Here is a 20538-nt window from a genome sequence, read left to right as displayed (position 1 = left end):
TCACGGCGCTTTCTGATTGGCTAACTGTCACTTTCAACAGGTTGAGTTCTCGCTCCCAGTCAGGGAAAAACCCCACAGGCTGTGATAACTGGGCCAAGACCATGTTGAATATGCCCGATTTTAGATTGGACATATTCAACACACCACCACGTAACACACCACACACTGCAGGACATTGTGGAAACACCGCTTTCTGGCCGCAGCAGAATTTCAAAAGTCTTGACTGGTCCGCGGTAATAAAAAGGTTGGGGAACTCTGATCTAAAGGATTCTATCATTCTTACCACAGTAGATTGCTTCTTACAAGCCTGTCACCTATTTCTCCCCCCAAAAAGCTTGTAACAGCCCTTAAAACAGATCATCTCCTGGTAAAACATCAATTCACTTTACATGGAATTCCTCCAGAGATTCTGTGTGGCGATACAGAAGTCACTTCTTCAAACCCAGCAAGGTTTAAAAAACACATCATTTTCAAAAAAGCCATTTCAATAACTGCGACAGAGTGGCGGCCTGTCCAGGGTGAACCCGCCTCTCGTCCAGAACGTAGCTGGAGATAGACACCAGCACCTCCTGATCCCTCTATGGGAAAAGGGTGAACAGAAAATGGATGGATGGATGGATGGATGGATGGATGGATGGATGGATGGCATTTCAATAACTAAAGTTTGCAGGTTTTGACTGTGCAGAAAGTTGATGACCTCTGCATAAAATACATCACAGCATACGCTGATCACACTGCCTGATTTATCCAGGCCTGAGCTGCTGTTGGTCCTGTGTGGTACTGCACTGCTATAATGCCATAAAGCGATCCTGATATCATGGTGTAATTTAAATGCTTACAGGCCTGTGAACTGTATTGTACACACCTGTAGCCATGGAAGTGACTGGCACACCAGAACACAATTTGGTGGATGACTCAATACTTTTGGCAACATGTTATGTGACACAACATTTACTCCTATTCATACAATGACAATTTTAGTGACAAATGAATCTGTTCAGCCTGAGACACATCCGTTCTGTCAGTTGTCACCTTTCCTCATCACATTTTTAAACAATTAGCAGTTTAGTTCAGGATCTTATTTAGTCTTGGAAAACTTTCTGGTAGACGTGATAATTCAACGTGCAGCTTTGATCCAGTGACATGGAAAAGACTGACTTGTTTAGATTAAGTTCCTTGTGCTTTAATTTTTTTATGATTACACTTAATTACACATACATACAAAAGTTATTTCAATTCAGTGACAAAGTTAAACAACTTCAGGATTTTCACCTGATGACATTTGTTTCAACAGACTTCCTTTGTTTTATAAATGTCATTATATGTTAGACAATTTGACATAGTCACATTCTTCCGCTTTCTCCTATATTAATCCCTTTATTAGTGGTTTATTTGCTTATATGGATTCTCCACAACAGAAAAACATTGAAGTATGACTTATTGGTCTTAAAACAAAACTTTAACATAATTATTTCTATATTTCAGACATGAGAATTGTGTACCACTTTCACTCATGAAGAGTTTGACAGACGCTAAACTTTTCAACCACTGACTGAAACGGTTTTAGGTTTTAGTTGGCAACCTAGATGGGTCAGAAGAATAGGTCTGATAGTTTGATCTCTAAGGCCATAAATTAAAGAACTCAAACACTTGGGGAATAAAATTATTAATACATAAAGGAATTTATGTAATCGTATAAACACTACAGTTTGAACAATTTTTATAAGAGCTATTAGCATTGGGTTATAAATAGTTGAAGACAAACTGAGGCATAGCTGCACCAAATGTAGCACCAATGTATTACGAGCCTTCAGGGCTGAAGCCTTTCCTGTAGACGCTGATCTGGCTGCTATTATTACACCAACATAGGAGGAAATGATTACAATGGCTGCTGAAGCAAAAAGAAAACCAGTGAAAGCATTATCATAAACTTTAGACTTGAATCCAAGCAACATATTGAAGTCATTGCATAAATTCGTCATTTGTAGACTAGGTAGATCTTTAAAAGGAAAATCCAACAACAAAATAACACGAAATATATTATGTAAAGAACTGGAAGTCCAAACGGCAATAATTGCCAGTCTTGTGTTTCTGTTGGTGACGATCATAGCATGTCTCAAAGGGAGACACACAGCTACACACCGCTCCAGAGACATCACCATCAGCGTTAGAGGAGAGATTACATTTGTGATATTTGCAAAAACAGTTAGCGCGCCACAAACAGGATATGTTAGTGTAATTCTGCAAACAGAAAGTAGAAACAGAACCTGACATACTGCTAACTGAGCAGTATCGGCTATTAGGAGGTTAAACAACAGAATATATCTACAGGTGTCACGAAAAACAAATTTACTCCTCAGAGTGAACAACATGGTTCCATTAATGAAGAGAAACACACAGGATGGAATGGTACAAAGAGTGAAAGTGATCACTCTTTCCAGAAACTCCTGATATTGCAGCTCAGCAGAGATGTTAGACTGAGTGACAAAGGACATGGTACAGGAAATTTAAAACATCCCAAAGTCAGTGCTTTCCAAAATGTAGCATATTATAACATATTACAACATATTATTAGTTGTTCTATATTATTATATTAGTCTTTAAACATAGATATGCTGAAGAAAATCTCACAAAGACGCGTCGCCTGTGCATTTAGATTGTGGACTGTAGGCAGAGGCAGTCTGCAGGGTTTGCTGCTGAGCCTCATATTTAATATATGTGTTATGTTCTCATCTCATTTTCCTGACACGTCACATCCAAACACGTGACCATACCGCTCTGTTATTCAGGTTCTTATGACTACATGTCAGAAGAATTTCAGTGTAAATCAGATAAATTTAAAAACATATTTAATTGCTTAAATGTTTTTATTTTTGCTGTATGCAATACAGAAATGCAACATATTGTATATAAAAATACACTCTATGCTGATTACCTTGTTATAACCCTTTGTAGTGACCTTTACATTTAGATGGTACATTTTACCACATTTTCTTGTTTTTTGTTCTGTTTTGTTCTCTGTTCTGTGAAGAAACTATTGGGCTCAAATATCTTCATTCTATCAGCCTCTTTCAAACTTTTTCTTGGACTTAAATATTTTCTTCTTACGTAATGGTAGTAGGAGTATTTTTAAGTCAGATTTTGTTTAATCATATTAGTGGAGTGTAACTACAAATGAATGTTTATTAACACCAGGTTTATTTGTGATTCTGTTAGTGGGTCATTCAATACTGTCACTCTATTTCATATTAAAGTTTCAATATTCTGACCCATTGAAAATCTTTTTGTATCTCCATGAGATTATTCCACAGCTGGAAGTCGTGCTGGTGGACAGGTAGGTATTTTATCAGGTAGGACTCCAGGTTAGTGTTTTCAGGAGGACTGTTGGAGAAGTTAGGATGGGACTGACAGGTAAGTCAGGAAGTGAGAATCAGAACTGTAGAGGGAAACGGGAAGGCGAGCAGCAGTCCAGGAGTGACTCACTCATGGGACAAAAGACTGCAAGAGGAAATGCAAACTGCACAGGTAAGAACTGCTGGTAATTTCAGCAGCACACAGTGAACAGTGAGAGGGCCTCTTTCCCAGACAAATGGTGTTGAGCATTTGGTCTCATGGATCAACTCCTCGTTTCGGCTCCTGATGAGGAACAGGTGGAGATTTGAGTTCTTTAGTAGAAGCGATAATCCAGTGCTGTGCAACCCGTCAATCTGCTTTTTTGTGAAATAAAGACAATGAAAGGATTCTTCAAAATTAACATTCATGTTTGTCTTATATTTGCAGACATAAACATACGTAGAAAGTTTTTCATTTGAAATTCAGTGTAGACATAAAAGTTTTAGTCAGATATTTGTTTCAACACATACTTTTAGAAATGTCATGATCTGTTAGGGGGGGCTGCACAGTGGTGCAGTTGGTAGAGCTGTTGCCTTGCAGCAAGAAGGTCCTGGGTTCGATTCCTGACCCGGGGTCTTTCTGCATGGAGTTTGCATGTTCTCCCTGTGCATGGTGGGTTCTCTCCGGGTTCTCCGGGTTCCTCCCACAGTCCAAAAACATGACTGTCAGGTTAATTGGTCTCTCTAAATTCTCCCTAGGTGTGAGTGTGTGTGTGAATGGTTGTTTGTCCTGTATGTCTTTGTGTTGCCCTGCGACAGACTGGCGACCTGTCCAGGGTGACCCCGCCTCTCACGTGGAACGTAGCTGCAGAGGAACCAGCACCTCTTGATCCGTCTGTGGGACAAGAGTGACCAGAAAATGGATGGATGATCTGTTAGACGGTGCCGTGTTTGCAGATTCACCCCAGTCTTATTTGTGGTCTCGTTGATAAAATGGATTCTTCACAACAGCAAAACAATGCATTAAAAATAACCCTCAAACAAAATTCTCACTATATTTAAGACACTAATGAAGCTGAAAATTATGCAAGTGTCTTAGTTTCTTTCACTCATGATGATCTTGACAGACGCTAAACTTTTCAACCACTGACTGAAACGGTTTTAAGTTTTAGTTGGCAACCTAGATGGGTCAGAAGAATAGGTCTGATAGTTTGATCTCTAAGGCCATAAATTAAAGAACTCAAACACTTGGGGAATAAAATTATTAATACATAAAGAAATTTATGTAATCGTATAAACACTACAGTTTGAACAATTTTTATAAGAGCTATTAGCATTGGGTTATAAATAGTTGAAGACAAACTGAGGCATAGCTGCACCAAATGTAGCACCAATGTATTACGAGCCTTCAGGGCTGAAGCCTTTCCTGTAGACGCTGATCTGGCTGCTATTATTACACCAACATAGGAGGAAATGATTACAATGGCTGCTGAAGCAAAAAGAAAACCAGTGAAAGCATTATCATAAACTTTAGACCTGGATCCAAGTAGCATTGTGATTTCAGAACACAAATCTTTCATTTGCAGACTGTCCAGGTCTTCAAAAGGAAAATCTAACAACAAAATAACACGAACGATGTTATGTAATGAACTCAAAGTCCAAACGGCAATAATTGCCAGTCTTGTGTTTCTGTTGGTGACAATCATAGCATGTCTCAAAGGGAGGCACACAGCTACACACCGCTCCAGAGACATCACCATCAGCGTTAGAGGAGAGATTACATTTGTGATATTTGCAAAAACAGTTAGCGCGCCACAAACAGGATATGTTAGTGTAATTCTGCAAACAGAAAGTAGAAACAGAACCTGACATACTGCTAACTGGGCAGTATCTGCAAGAAGGAGGTTAAACAGCAGAATATATCTACAGGTGTCACGAAAAACAGATTTACTCCTCAGAGTGAACAAAATGGTTCCATTAATGAAGAGAAACACACAGGATGGGATTGTGGACAGAGCGAATGTGGTCATTCTTTCTAGTAACCCAACATCAAACTCAACAGAAACGTTAGATTGAGTCAGAGATACAAAAGACATATTGCAGAATATTTAAAATTTGTAGAACATCAATCTGAAAATGTTGTCATATTCCAGTTTTTACAAAAGGTTTACTCTCCAAAAACCCTTTAAAAAACCTTCAGCTATCCATGTACCCTGCTGCTAAAAGCATGTTAGGGTTTCCATGTGGGGAAAACCTGCTCTGAAGTGTTTCCTTCACCTCACTGTTGATTTATGTACTCTGTACTCATTGGACTCTCAGCTGATGTATCACATGGCAAAATGTCATCAGACCAGTAACATGGTGATGCAATCCTCCCCTTTATTTTCCACTGAACCATGTTTATTTTCTATTTACAGTAAATGCCACGGTGTAAAATGGAATATATTTGCATGTGGTATTCAGACCCAGTCAGTGACGTGCGGTGAGGTTCATAGCTGGTGAGGCACTGACGTCATCAGAATCAGATTTGCAAATAGATGCATAGATTGACAGCAGTTTACAGGTTATGTTTCACTTCTGCATCCTTACACATACAAACTGTAGCTCACAAAACACACATTTCCTTAAAAAACAAAATAAAATAATCCATGTCGAAAGTCGGGATAAGCGAGAGGAAAAAAATCACTATCTCTATTATAATCTATCGCTGCACTTGACTTGCTTCCCGAATCGTTTAGCCTAGCTCGCTGTCACTTACTCGGCAGTTGAGGAGTGAACAAGACGAACGTCTGGGATCTTGAGCGCCCCCTGCCATGAGGCAAGAGAACTGCCTGCCTCACCTCGAACCTGTTCTCTGCCGTTTATAATCGCTCATTACACGAAACACGTTACACAAACACAGTTGGTGACAAAAAGCACTGTACATTATATACATAAGCTAAATTATTGGAAATAAGTTCACATATTAAATTTGTTTAAACCATTTTATTGACGCCGTACAGCAACATGCTCTCTCCGCTTAGCAGCCAGCGCAGAGCCAGGGGTTGCGCAATCCAAGGTGAGGCAGAGCTCGCTGCTGCCTCACCGGCATCGCTTCCAAGCATTTGAATGGGAAAATAAGAAAATTCAGCGATTTTGAACAAATAAAAATTGAAATTGGTGAAGCTACATGAAAAATAAATATTTTTTAGTACAAACCACCGGATAAATATAACAATTTAAATTACTTTATGATTATATATTTTCTTTCTTTCCATGATGGCAGGTGAGGCACTGCCTCACCTGACCGCACGTCACTGGACCCAGTACCTTTGACTATATGTTGTGTGACACAATGTATACTCCTGTTAATAAAAGGACCACTTTATTGGCAATAGGATATGTTGAAACCAATTTTTCTCTAATCAATATCTTATTTCCTCACAAATCTGCCCGATAAAAAACAGACCTTCAATTGAAATTCAAAGCTTGAAAAGCACTTTATCAATCCCAAAGAGCTACTCCAACTAGCCTCTACCCTCTGGAGTGAAATTCTAGAATGAATTCACCTGTGCAGGTATCCCACCACCAGGAGCCAGTTTGCATTTCCATTTGGTCACAGCTTTTCTATAGTTTCTCTTATCTCACTTTTGATTTACGGCCTCTGATCAGTATACGGTGATGCAGTATACAACTTTGTGTCGAGTTGTACAAGCCCAATAGCTGAGTTCTAGTTAGTGCAGTGATTCTCTGTTCTGGTCCTCAGGGACCACCACCCTGCATGTTTTAGGTGTTTCCCTTCTGCCATCCACCAGACCTGAATAAGTGGGTGATAAACAGCCATCTGCAGCACTTGATGGCTCCATAGAAGGTCATGCAGTCATTTGAATCAGCTGTTTTGGAACAGAAGTGCATCTAAAATGTGCAGGGTAGTGGTCCATGAGGAGCACAATTGAGAAATACTGATTTAGTGAAATATAAAACACACCAACACCACATTTGCTGACAGAAGGAGGCCTGGGGTCTTTCCACACTCCTGCTCTCTCTTTGCCAATAGGGATTGGAGACCTGGAGGAGGAGTGGGTTCCAGCGGGGTGTGGTGACTGGCCGGTCAGCCCACTGTGGCATTTGTTGTGGGATTCACTGTTCATTGGGGGGATTTACCAAAAGCTCTGCTTTGTAGCTGCAGTGTCTAGCTAAGCTTCTTCCTCACAGAGGACCCCTTCTCCGTGCCTCCCCCTGCTCAGCTCCTCCAGACTAGCAGTAGCAGCAATTAGCAAACACCTGGTGGAGCTGCACATTCCAGTGAAACATCACTGGAGTGTGATGACGTATTGAAGGTGGAGTGTTGGAAAGAGTAGGAGCTTCTTAACCCTCCCACAGTCTTAGCTTGACATTCAGGAGGAGTGCAGCGAATATCACATTCAGACAGCGGGGAAGTGGGTTGGTTGTATTGTCAGTTTCCAAAACCCCACACAAAATAAACCTTATAAAAGCGTAAACCCTGACAGACGTGCACAGAGTAAAAAACCTGTTTGGTGTAAATGACTGTATCTTTTAAGGTTGAAGAGACAGAGGCCTCTTTTAAGCTGTTAAGTTGTAATATTGGGCTGCACAGTTGGTAGCACTGCTGCCTTGCAGCAAGGAGGTCTTGGGTTCGATGCCCTGCCTGGTTCTTTCTGCGTGGAGTTGACATATTCTCCCTGTTCATGGTGGGTTCTGTAAATGTGCAGCTGATGTGATGTGAAAATGTGCCAAACAACATGGTGGCCCGTTGGCTTGGTTGAACTTGATTAGTTCATACTGTGGAATAATTGTTTCCTCCATTCAATGCTGTTTTTAAGTCCTGGCTGAAAACTCATCTGTTCAAACAAGCATTTAACTATGAGCTCTAAATGTTCTTTTGTTAGTATTTTAATTGTTTAGCTTTTAGTTTGTTTTCATTTTTTGTAAAGATTATGTTGTATGCAATGAAGGGCACCTCTTAAATCAAATCTATTGTTATTAGCTATAAATCCAAAAAACATTTTCATCGTTCTAAGTTTTATAATTCCTCCCTTCAGTATGAAAGTTGTGCACTTTTACACACGAAGCCTCTTCTCTGTCACATTGGTAGAATAAAAGGCTGATTGGACTCTTCTTTAAAATTTATATTTCTCTTTTTTATTGTTACATTTACACACATAAATACCACATTTTCTATTTGAACTCAAGACGACATTTGAGGCATAGCTGACATTTCTTTTATAAATATGATCTGTTGAACTGCTATGCCTCCACAGATTCTTGTGCTGCCTCCTAAATTCATCCCAGTCTTATTTCTTATTTCTTCTAGCTTATATGCATTGTAGCCAACAATAAAACATTACATTACAATTTTAATTAATTTTTAAAAAATCACATTTTAACACAATTTTCACACCAAGACACCAATAAATCTGATGACTGTTTTTCTTTCACTCATGATGATCTTGACAGACGCTGAACTTTTCAACCACTGACTGAAACAGTTTTAGGTTTTAGTTGGCAACCTAGATGGGTCAGAAGAATAGGTCTGATAGTTTGATCTCTAAGGCCATAAATTAAAGAACTCAAGCATCTGGGGAATATAATCATTAATATGTAAAGAAATCTATGTAATCGTCGAAACCATTCACTTTGAACAATTTTTATAAGAGCTATTAGCATTGGGTTATAAATAGTTGAAGACAAACTGAGGCATAGCTGCACCAAATGTAGCACCAATGTATTACGAGCCTTCAGGGCTGAAGCCTTTCCTGTAGACGCTGATCTGGCTGCTATTATTACACCAACATAGGAGGAAATTATTACAATGGCTGCTGAAGCAAAAAGACAACCAGTGAAAGCATTATCATAAACTTTAGACCTGGATCCAAGCTGCATTACGTGATCAGAGCATATCTGTTTCATTTGCAGACTGTCCAGGTCTTCAAAAGAAAAATCTAACAGCAAAATACCACGAACGATGTTATGTAATGAACTCAAAGTCCAAACGGCAATAATTGCCAGTCTTGTGTTTCTGTTGGTGACGATCATAGCATGTCTCAAAGGGAGGCACACAGCTACACACCGCTCCAGAGACATCACCATCAGCGTTAGAGGAGAGATTACATTTGTGAGAATGGCAAAAACAGTTAGCGTGCCACAGAGAGGATATGTTAGTGCAATTCTGCAAACAGAAAGTAGAAACAGAACCTGAGACACTACTAACTGAGCAGTATCTGCAAGAAGGAGGTTAAACAACAGAATATACCTACAGGTGTCACGAAAAACAGATTTACTCCTCAGAGTGAACAAAATGGTTCCATTAATGAAGAGAAACACACAGGATGGGATTGTGGACAGAGCGAATGTGGTCATTCTTTCTAGTAACCCAACATCATCAAACTCAACAGAAACGTTAGATTGACGCTGAGAGACAAAAGACATATTACAGCGTAATTTTTAAAAAAATTAAATTTGATGTCATATTTCTTGAAAAATGTAGATTCTAATAGGTTTTAAAAAGCATGCCTGTTTATGTTTTTTCCCCTTAAAAGAAGCCCTCAGCTATGTAGGTACCCTCCACTAGGATCCAGTTTCTACATGGGCAGAGCTTGTCTACAGAGTTTCCTTTATCTCACTTTTCATTTATGTCCTCTGGTCTCATTTTCTTCTCACCTGATGCATCACATGGCAGAATGTCGTCATTCCAGTAACATGATGATGCAATTCCACTTCCCCAGCTTTGTATCAAACCCAACAGCTGAGTTTAGTTTAGTGAAGTACAACACACATCATCACCACATTTGGGTCACTTGAGGTCTTTCCACACCCTTATTCCCCATTTTTCCATTTGGGATTGGAAGCCATGGAGTAGGAATGGGCCATCTGATCAAGTCCTGGGCTAAAGTGGGATGTTGATTGAGGCCAAGGCTGGTTCTTTCATTTTCCTGGATAAGCTTGGATTTTTGGATTTCAGTTCTTGGTGGTGTGGCTTCACTTTGTGTTTGTACAGTGGGGTAGGTTGGGGCGGCTGGTCAGATGAGGTGCAGCTGTCATGGTTAGGTGTGTCTGGGTTCAAGATGTGGAGTTGGCAGGGTGCCCTGCACTTCTTCCTGTGTTACCAGCTCCAGGCTGTGGTCACCTCCAGGGAGACCATTTGTTTAATACTTGTGTGCTGTTTGGGTCGGCCATGCGGGGGAATTCATGTTGAGGTTCACAGGGGTTGGGAAGTGTAGTGTTCGGAGAGTTTAGCTCAGAGTTGGTCAGCTCTGCTTTGCTTACTCATTTGTATCGTAAGGAGTTTCTTGTGTGTAGAACTTTGTCCCTCAAACGTTAGGTTGCCGGTTCGATCCCCACTCCCTCTGACTTTGTGTCCTCGGGCAAGACACTTTGCCAGCATTGCCAGGTGGTGGTGATCAGAGGCCCTGTTGGTGCCAGTACATGGCAGTCTCACCTGTGTTGGTGTGCCACAGGGCAGTAGTGTCTACTATCCAGCAGCTTGGGAATACAAGAACAGACTTCGTCAGACAGGAAACACCTGGGTTTTGTTCCTCGACCAATGACAAGGAATTGTAGGCAGTGCAGAAACAGTCTGGCTCCCATGTACCAGCAGGTTCCGGTTTCTCAAACATGCATTAAGTTATCAGAGCAACACTCCAAATATGTCTCATTCTTTTTTGATGTAAGCTCAAAAAAGTCATTTTTACATAATACAGCCCCTTTAAGGAATGCAGCATGTTGGTACAGAATGCAGACAAGATAGATGAAGAAGAACCAAAGAAACTGTTGATATAAACATGGCTTCAAGATGTTCTCTCAGTTTGTCAACCAGCAAGCACATTTCTAATGGATGCCATCAAACACCATTTGTTTTTGGACATGCATGTTTTTTATAATGAAAAGTCAAAAAGTCCGATGCTTTTTGTATTCAGTTACTTTCTTATCGTACCTTGAATGGATGAAATTGGTGTGGCTTTTGAAATATCAAAAGAGTTGTTCAAAAGAAACAAAAGGACTTTCAGATGGTAAGGATGTAACAAATACTCTACAGTAAGGATGACCTAAATGTCAGAAGACTTGCTGAAGACGTCACCAATAACAATTTAATGAAATAAAACTTGACAAAAGGCCAAGCAATGCTTAACAAGTAGGGAATCAATTACATCAAGGTTCAAATGCTCTTGAAGAAATAATTTTAAATACTTAAATGTGGATAAATAATTTACTAAATCAATAACTTTATTTTTATGCATTGATATTTTTTAACCAAACAAGAACATGTGTTGGTAATCATCAAGAGGTTTTAAAACCCATCAAGTATAAAAATTATAAATGTTGACATTGATTTGATTTCCTTAGGCTTTTGTCAGTTTTACCTTTTATAATAATTTCAATTAAAACCTCATTTGATCATCTTTCTAATACCAAATAAAAACAATTTTCAAGAGATATAAAAAAGTCCTTGAAAATATAAAAATGTGTTGTGATTGATAATTTGATGTTTTTATGCCACATCACAGATCACAATGAACATAATTCATCAGATAACGAAGTTAACATGTTTTTATTTATCTTTCAAGAGACAATGATGATAACATTTACATGAAAACAGAGTAGAAACATTAATAAGATGAACATTAAAGACAGTAGCAGCACAACAAAAATACTATTCAAATCATCAAATGCAGCTTTCACTATTCAAAAGTGACAGCTGCATTATAAAGCAATTTTGAAATCTATTTACACATTGAACAAATTTCTCTAGGATGGTCACTAAAGACCAAATTACTTTAGTTTGAGAATCTTTATATGGTTTGTTCTTAAGTTTTTCCATTTCCATACAGAATGACAAAAAGAAAGAAAAAAATGTTATTTTTCGGGGTTTTTTGTTTTCAAAACCTAAATAAAAAAACAAAATCCATAGAATTTGGTTCTTGGCTCAGCTATCCTAATCCACAATAAAATATGCAATTGTTTTAATATGTAGCGACACTGGAAATGACAGAGGTTTGTTCACAACCTTCGATGTGACTCCAGATCTGTTGACTCCGTTAGAGATTTGAGGTGTTTAAGTGGAAACAAAATGAGCCTAAAGTTCACATCATGATTTCTGGTTCTGCTTGGTCCCCAATAGTACACCAACAAAATCTAAAACTTGTCTTTGATTTGACTTCTCTGTTTTTGCTGTTGACATTTGTCTGCTTTAGTTTTAAAACAAGGAGTTAACAACTTTTTGTTTGTGTTTGTTTGGAAACAGAACAAACTGCACACCGATTTCAGGGGAATGTTGATTAGGCCTTTCACTTTGTATTTTCTTTCTAAAGTAAAATTATTAGATCACATTCTGTTAAGGTCTTTTTTGTAAATCTTTTATGATAGAATATTAAGGCAAAACTGTTACTGATAGTTAGAAAGATACATATTATATTTTTACGGCTGTTTCATTAAAGATAATTTGAAAAAAACTATTTATAGTTTAGGTGTTAAATTAAGTAACTGATATACATGAAAAAAGAAATATTCTTGTATTTGAGTTGGATTTTAAAGTAACATCACACAACTTTCACTCAAGGCAAAGATATTGTCACAATGAAGATCATGGTGTTTATGATCATGAGAGGTACTTCTCTATTGCCTGTCAATTTTATTTTAAATTTTAAACCTTATTCTTAATTTTTTTTTTTAAACGTAAGATGGAAATATTTATAAGGAAAAATATAAATATAAAACATCTTTATTCCAGACATAACTCTGAAAGTTTCTCTTTCACTTGCCAATGTATTATTTTGGGCTGTAGAAGACATATCTGATGGTGGACGGCCCTTTTTTCCTTTGACAGCATCAAACCCTTTGTCCAAGTGGATTCTGGACCTCAGACCTCCAGAGTCCAGAAAGACATAAATGTTTGAAAAACTACTAGCCACTGATTTTGACTTTCAGTCGACAACACAGATAATACAGAAGAACAGGTCTGATGGTCTGATCTCTGAGCCCATAGATTAGAGAACTCAAACATCTGGGGAAGATAATAAAACAAACATAAAAAACATTCTGAACCCATAAAAATGCCACTTTTGTTAGAACTTTTGAGAGCGCTACAATGAGTGGGTTATTAATAGTGGAGGAGAGACTCAGTCCAAGTTGAACCAGGTGCAGTAGCAGGGTGTTACGGGCCTTGTGAGCTAAAGCTTTATCTGTGGAGGCTGACCTGGCTGCTACGATGACACTAACATAGGAGAAGGTTGTAGCAACACCCGCTGATACAAACACAACACATGTGTAGGCCCTGTCATAGTCTGCAGTTGCAGCACCAAGCACCAAAGCCAAGTTCGAACAAAGGTCTTCTATTTGCCAGCTCTCCATTTTTTTGAATGAAATCTCTAAAAACAGCAGAACACGAGTGAGATTGTTCAGTGAACTGACAGCCCAAATTGCAACGATTACTACAGTTGTGTTTCTGACGGTGATGATGGAAGAGTGCCTCAGTGGGTAGCACACAGCCACATATCTCTCTAATGGCATTACCACCAGCGTTAGGGGAGAAATCCCAGTCGTCAGATTGGCCAGCATGCTGAGAACAGTACACAGAGAATAAACCAGTTTGACTCTGCACACCGACAGTAAGAACTGCACTTGACTCTGCGCCAGCTGGACAGTGTCTGCCAGAAGAAGGTTGTAGAGTAGAACGTAACGACAGGTGTCACGAAACACAGGTTTACTCCTCAGCGTGAACAGAATGGTCCCATTAATGTAGAGGAAAACAAACGATGGGACTGTAGACAGGGTGGAAATTAGTGCTATCCTCAACAGATCCTGGTCCTGACTTGTCATGTTAGACTCAGACTGAGACACATTAAACATGCTGAAGAGTTCTCAAAGCTAGTTGTACTTCACCTGTTGGTTAAAACATACATTCAGGTAGACATTGAAGTTAAATGTAAGCATTAAACAAGAATGGCAGGTAGAAAAATCCATAAATCATACAAAGATCATTCACCTGTGCAGAACTCAGCTTAATGTCTCGGTATGTTATCTGCAGTGGAAATGACAAGTTCTGCTCTCTATAAGTGTTCACATGACACATCACATGTTAGCGTTGTTTACTAATGAATGACATAATCCCAGTCAGAGCTCATGTTTTATTTCTTCATTTTGCTATTGATTTAATTCAAGTGAATAATTTGAATCACCATCATACATGCAGATTTCATCATTTTTGTAAAGAGCAAATTCACAGCCAGCATAACGCAATTAAATGCAGCATTAATCTGATTACACCTATGTAATTACTTATTACTTATGTAATCAGATTAAGGCCCAATTAAAAACATTCAAATTTGGCACAAGATACACTCAGTGAGATCTGGACTATTCTTTGTCTACCAAGCCATAACATTAAGACAGTTTTAAGAAACCATCAGTGTTTGCATTAAGGTACTGGTGGTCAAGTGTATTATGAACAAGGAAACATTGGGGTTTGTGGAAACCTTTTTTTTTATCTTGGACTTATTTGGCATTATGGATTCGGACGCCCGCCGGACCTCCCCCATGTTTTCCACCCCCTGCGTCTCCACCGACCCTGGTTGGGCTGATTTCTTTTTGTTTTTGGACTTTTTGGCCCCTTCCTGTGTTTCCGCCCACCTTGTGGGTAGTTTGTTTGTTGTTTTTGGACTCTGGCCCCCGTCCAGCACCCCTCCACCCACCCTTGTTGTGTTTTTCTGTTCAGTTTTCTTTTCTTGGCGTCTGGTAGCCGCCCTTGAGGGGGAGGAACTGTCACGATCTGTGTTTTTCTGTGTATTTATTTGGAGTTTTCTGTGTCTCTGAGTCTCTGTGTTGTCCAGTCTCCCCTTGATTGTTCCCAGGTGTGTCTCGTTCTGTGATTACCCTCTGTGTATTTAACCCCACCTGTGTCTTTTGTTCCTCGTCGCTGTTCGCATCATATCTGTTTGTATGCCACGCATTTATTCTGTTCCTACCGCTGTGAGCCCTGGCCTCCGCTCAGCCGTGCCGCCAGAATCTTGTGGACTGCTTGGAGCTTGAATTATTATTAAAACAACCATCTGTCTCCCTTACCTTGGTCCCCTGGTGTTTTACCTCACCACTCATCCACTGCAGTTTCTGACACTTTTATGCTCATTTATTGTAAACAGTTGGGTTTTTTAAAATGGACAATGTGCACAAATTTGCCATTTTAAAAAATGTGTTCCAAGTTACACCTTCCCATGCTATATATTTTCGTCCTTTTGTGAACCTACATGTTAAGCACTAAAATAGAAGAAATGTTTTGGATCGACCAAAGACAGCTTTCAAGAGAAACTTGTACAAAATGTGAAACATGGATGAAGTGGCATGTTTTGCTGCAACATGATCTAAACCCTCACCATTGTTGTGTCCGCTACTAACATTTATCAGAGTGTGACTGAGGACAACGTGGGACCATCGGTAAAAGATTTGGGCTGAACCAGAACTGCAACCTGTAATCCATAACATACCAGTAAAACCAACAAGCATTGGCTGAGAATAGAGAAGTGCAATGTTGCGGTTTTAGTCAGGAATTGGTCCAGTTTGTGATTTCATTGGCATGTTGTGGGGAGAGCTGAAATGGGCCGAACACGCAAGAAACCCCTAAAACGTCTGACAGCTGAAAGTGAGAAATGAGGCAAACTTTTGTCAGGCCAATGTCAGAGACTCACAGATGATTATTTCAGCCCGACAGAGTAATATTACCAATAGTGTTGTGGGATGTTATTTTTCCTCAGACTAGACAAAAGTTTAGATCTTTTGGTTAATATTTCATTTTAAATTTCAGTTCCACTGGAGTCCGTTAGAGGAAGTTGGAAACATGATGGTGGTTGAGTAGAAAGTTTCTTAAAAAAATGTTTCCTGTGGCATAGAGGGTAGCGCGCCCCACGTTTGGAGGCCTTCAGTCCTCGACGCGGCCCGACGACATTTGCCGCATGTCTTCGCCCCTGTCCTTCCCCCTTTCCTGTCAGCCTACTGTTGTATAAGGGACACTAGAGCCCACAAAAAGACCCCCTGATGGGAAAAAAAAAGGTTCCTGACAGTTTCTGAGGGTTGAGATGGTTAATGAAATAAATGATTTATTTCATCTATCACTTTGTTTTATAGGAATGAAAATATTATCTCAACATGTGAACATTTCTTTTGGAAACATTCAACACAAGTAACATGGTTTTATGATCAAACATGAAGACAGCTGATTTATTACACACTCGCCAACAAAACCAGTACAACTTAGACATGCAGAACCGAATATCACATGCTTACTTATGAAGAGCCACATAAATTTTTACTTAGAAATAAAATAAACTATTTGACAGAAGGCAGTTGTTTAAGAAGTATTTAGTCACTACTGTATTGAGTAACTTATTTTTGTCAGTTTCCGATAGTTTTCCCACATAGAAATGCCTTTCATCCACACATCATTAGAAATATTAAACACGCATGGGAATAATTTATTGTGTCAATATTTACAGTCATTAACGGTCTGTATTTTTAATATGGCTTAATGATTACTCAGGAGGGTTGGCCTCACATGGGATTTTTCCGTCTCGTTGCAGGAACATTTAACCAAACAATGTTTCCACAACAACAAAAAGTTAAGTAGAGCCTCTGACTTTTTTTGCTACAGGAAGGAATATTTTAATGTTTAAATAATCTGTTTGTGGATAGATCTAAAATAAAATAAGCGGCAACGCAGCCTGATTGTAGATAGAATCAGTATGAACTAATCCTCAATGCTCAGTTTTAAGACTTAAGACAAGCTGCAAGTTAATAAGTTTGCAGCACTCATTAAACTCGTAACCCATTTGATCCCAAATTTGTCTAATACATAAAAAAAAAGATCATCCATCCATCCATCCATTTTCTGTTCATCGTTGTCCCTAATGGGGTCGGGAGGGTTGCTGGTTCCAATCTCCAGCTACGTTCCGGGCGAGAGGCGGGGTCACCCTGGACAGGTCGCCAGTCTGTCACAGGGCAACACAGAAACATGCAGGACACACAACCATTCACACCTAGGGAGAATTTAGAGAGATCAATTAACCTGACAGTCATGTTTTTGGACTGTGGGAGGAAACCGGAGAACCCGGAGAGAACCCACCATGAGACAATCTATAAAAAAAAAGAGCACCGGAAGAAGGCAGAAGAGCTCAAAGTGATAACTGCAGAAATACCACAATCAACCAGAAACAGAGATACAAGGAGTGTCTTAATGCTGTCAATCATGGTTGTGTGCATGCTGCTAACACTCTTACCCTCTTGGTTTATTCCAAACATGGAGTGCTATCCTCCAGAGCCAAACATATCTGCTATCATCGCTGAAGGGCCTTGTCCCAAAAATGTTTTGGTTTATTCAAAAACAACATATCAAACAGAGGTTTGCTGCCGTGTTATTTTTACAGAGAAGAGTATTTCTCTTCTGAACAAACCACACTTGTTCTCATTTCCTTAACTCTGTCACAAACTGCAACTTTTCCTTTGCTGAGTGAGGCCTGTTGAGTCTGCTAGCTTTGGGTATGTTATTCTTTTTACATCCATTGCACAGCCTGGTCAGAACCTCCAGGGGAGGTCCAGTTCTAGGAGTAAAGGCAATTGACCTACAGTGTGAGAAAAAAATATTATTCCCGACTTATATTGTGAATATCCTCACTGTGATAAACTGAAATCTTGCAGACATCTACTACAGAAAACAATTCTACAGGCCCAGTTTACGACTAAACGACTCAGATGGATGATGACGCTGCAGCAACACAAATTGATCTCTGTGGTACCAAACTGAACTACTAAATTTTGACTATAATATGAATCCCAGTCTGATCTGAACTCGACCACAGTGATGTCAACATGCATTCGGATGTTTTTCATTTCAGAGTAAAGGATTGGACAACTTCACTACAAAGCGTGCATGGATAAGTTATTGCAAAACCCTCTCCTGTCCACAACATTGAAGATGAGTCATTTATGGGTCCTCCTGCATAAGAATGATCCAAAACATAAATAAGTGGGCAAAGAGGATCATGGACAGGTTGATGCAACCTGCAAACCTCAGACCTACAGAAAAACCTTTGGAAATTTGAGCTTCATGTGGCCAAGCAGTCGGCTGAAATCCTTCCAGATATAATAAAACTTCATGACCAACCACAAAATATCTTACTGTTGAAGTTTTCTCTATTACTATCTTTACTAAACGATCCAAAGATTAACTTGAAACTTAAATTGTTTTTTTTTTTTCTGATTTTTGTTTTTTTTTACTTTTCTTGGCAATAAATTAAAACTGCACTGTAAAACCTTTAAAATAACTGAGTGAATAATACTTTTAATATATAAATAATGTTTTCCAGTTATTATATTTTCATTGCAGAATGATGGACTTAGAAAGTATTTATTAATGGATTAATAGTCTTTCCAAAGTGATGAGGAACAGTGGCTCATTACAGATGCATTCTTCTTTGAAGTCGTATTAATTATCAGATTTAATAATGGTTCACAGTAACTGATGATTTTATACCACTTGCTTTGTTAGCCCTGAGTCTGAAACACTGTGGAGTTATTTTTTGAGGTCGTAACAAAACTTTGGAAACTTTTAAAGAAACATTTCATTGTAAGATTTTCTATGAGTTAATTTGAACTTCATAAACTGAGATACACATTACATCATTTCCATTGGGATTAATTAAGCAAAAAAAGCTGATAACTTTGTTGATACTTAGAAAGGATTCAAGGGAATCAATAGCTTAAATATTTAATGTGTCTTAATGAGCCACATGAGCTTTTATGCAAGATTCTCTCTTTGCTGCTGGTGGAAAAAAACAAGCAATAAATCAGTTTTTCCATGGGAGAGTCACGATCCCTGAGGAGTTACTGCAGTGGGGTTGTCAGATGTCTGATTAGACTTTTTTTTGATTCAATATTGTCTCTAGATACACAAAAGTAGCTAAACTCAAACCCCTTGTTTCAAAACTTCACCACAAGTAACTTTTTTTTTTAGGTTTTATTGGCTCTAGTGGCCTTTCTTTGAGAGGTCAGACAGGAAAATGAGTAATGAGGGAGAGAGGCGGCAAAAACCCGACCAGGACTCAAACTCATGGTGGCCATTGAGCGATAGGCCCTTGGATTGTACTTTGGCCCTGTGCCACTGCAGCACAGTAACATTTTTACATGTTAATTCAAACTATGAAGTTACTGTAAAATATTATAGAAAACAAAACTGAAATCAGAAGTACAGTTGGTCTATAACTGTAGCAAATTTCTGTTCATTAAAGCTCACAATCATCATCAGAATAAGTGCTGTCACACATTTCACTGTCTCCTGAACCTGTAACCATAACAGCAGAATCTGTAATATGTCGTATATACAAAATTCATATCTTTGATGTTTACAGTAGTGTGTCACTAAAACAACCACTACTAAGTAGATACAAATCTGCAGCACATGAATACATCGTCCTACATGTTTCCAAAATGTCCTGCTTGACACACGTCCATGGCTCAAAAGTGTTTTGGTGGTTTAAGTTCAGACAAATATCCAGACCTATATGGTTCAAGCAAACCTGTTAGCATAGAGACATATAGCTACCAAGTTCATTGTTCATTAAAAAAATACCATTTAACTTTTCAAACTATGTATACAAACACATAGAGACTGTTATACATTTTTATGATGCAATCAGGTCTAAACTGAAAAAAATAAATGAATAGGTATGAATATTTAATGAATATTTAATGAATATTTAATGAATATTTAATGTACCTAAATGAGCCATTGTGAGGATTGAGCCAAATGCATGGAGCTTTACTCATTAGACCTCACAGTTACATCATACCAAGGACAAAATCAACACAAACCGCACTTCTAACAAATAAAGTCTAAGAAAATCCAACTTTTGGTTGTGACTTTCTTTTGCTACAAAGTAACTCAAAAGAAGACGAATGAATTAATGCATAACAGACAACTGATTTTACTGAAACGTAAATGCAATGCATTGTCACACATTCACACTGAACCACAAAAGGATGAAAATGAAAAAAAGTGAGTGAACTTATGTTAATGTACATTAAAAAATCTTATAGACGGATGATGTTGTGGTGGGAGTTTATCCCTCAGTGGGTTACTGACCACTCTGTCTGCCTCCATCTTTGACATGTTAAAGGGAGCAAAGACACTTTACCACCCTTCCCTGCAGGTTGTGGCCCTGTGATG

The 20538-nt window shown here is 38.8% G+C and overlaps 4 protein-coding genes across 4 annotated transcripts; all 4 read right to left on the bottom strand.

Annotated features, from left to right (window-relative positions):
* Window positions 1-1541: 1541 nt before the first annotated feature.
* On the bottom strand, window positions 1542-2495 carry LOC122844912 (odorant receptor 131-2-like). The gene has a single exon (XM_044140757.1). The coding sequence runs from the start codon at window positions 2493-2495 to the stop codon at window positions 1542-1544; it is 954 nt and encodes a 317-aa protein (XP_043996692.1).
* A 1976-nt stretch (window positions 2496-4471) lies between these two features.
* LOC122844902 (odorant receptor 131-2-like) lies at window positions 4472-5428 on the bottom strand. The gene has a single exon (XM_044140740.1). The coding sequence runs from the start codon at window positions 5426-5428 to the stop codon at window positions 4472-4474; it is 957 nt and encodes a 318-aa protein (XP_043996675.1).
* Window positions 5429-8801: 3373 nt separating this feature from the next.
* Window positions 8802-9761, bottom strand: LOC122844906 (odorant receptor 131-2-like). Its single transcript, XM_044140745.1, has one exon. The coding sequence runs from the start codon at window positions 9759-9761 to the stop codon at window positions 8802-8804; it is 960 nt and encodes a 319-aa protein (XP_043996680.1).
* Window positions 9762-13232: 3471 nt separating this feature from the next.
* On the bottom strand, window positions 13233-14177 carry LOC122845458 (odorant receptor 131-2-like). The gene has a single exon (XM_044141761.1). It carries the CDS (start codon window positions 14175-14177, stop codon window positions 13233-13235), a length of 945 nt encoding a protein of 314 aa, XP_043997696.1.
* Window positions 14178-20538: the final 6361 nt, after the last annotated feature.

This window comes from Gambusia affinis, linkage group LG15 (assembly GCF_019740435.1).
Source record: "Gambusia affinis linkage group LG15, SWU_Gaff_1.0, whole genome shotgun sequence".
NCBI lineage: Eukaryota > Metazoa > Chordata > Actinopteri > Cyprinodontiformes > Poeciliidae > Gambusia > Gambusia affinis.
Note: the sequence above shows the minus strand (reverse complement) of the source record. Positions and strands in the feature narration are given on the sequence as shown.

Coding starts and splice junctions, on each gene's coding strand:
- LOC122845458 (XM_044141761.1), bottom strand. CDS start 14,177: ATGTTTAATGTGTCTCAGTCTGAGTCTAACATGACAAGTCAGGACCAG.
- LOC122844906 (XM_044140745.1), bottom strand. CDS start 9,761: ATGTCTTTTGTCTCTCAGCGTCAATCTAACGTTTCTGTTGAGTTTGAT.
- LOC122844902 (XM_044140740.1), bottom strand. CDS start 5,428: ATGTCTTTTGTATCTCTGACTCAATCTAACGTTTCTGTTGAGTTTGAT.
- LOC122844912 (XM_044140757.1), bottom strand. CDS start 2,495: ATGTCCTTTGTCACTCAGTCTAACATCTCTGCTGAGCTGCAATATCAG.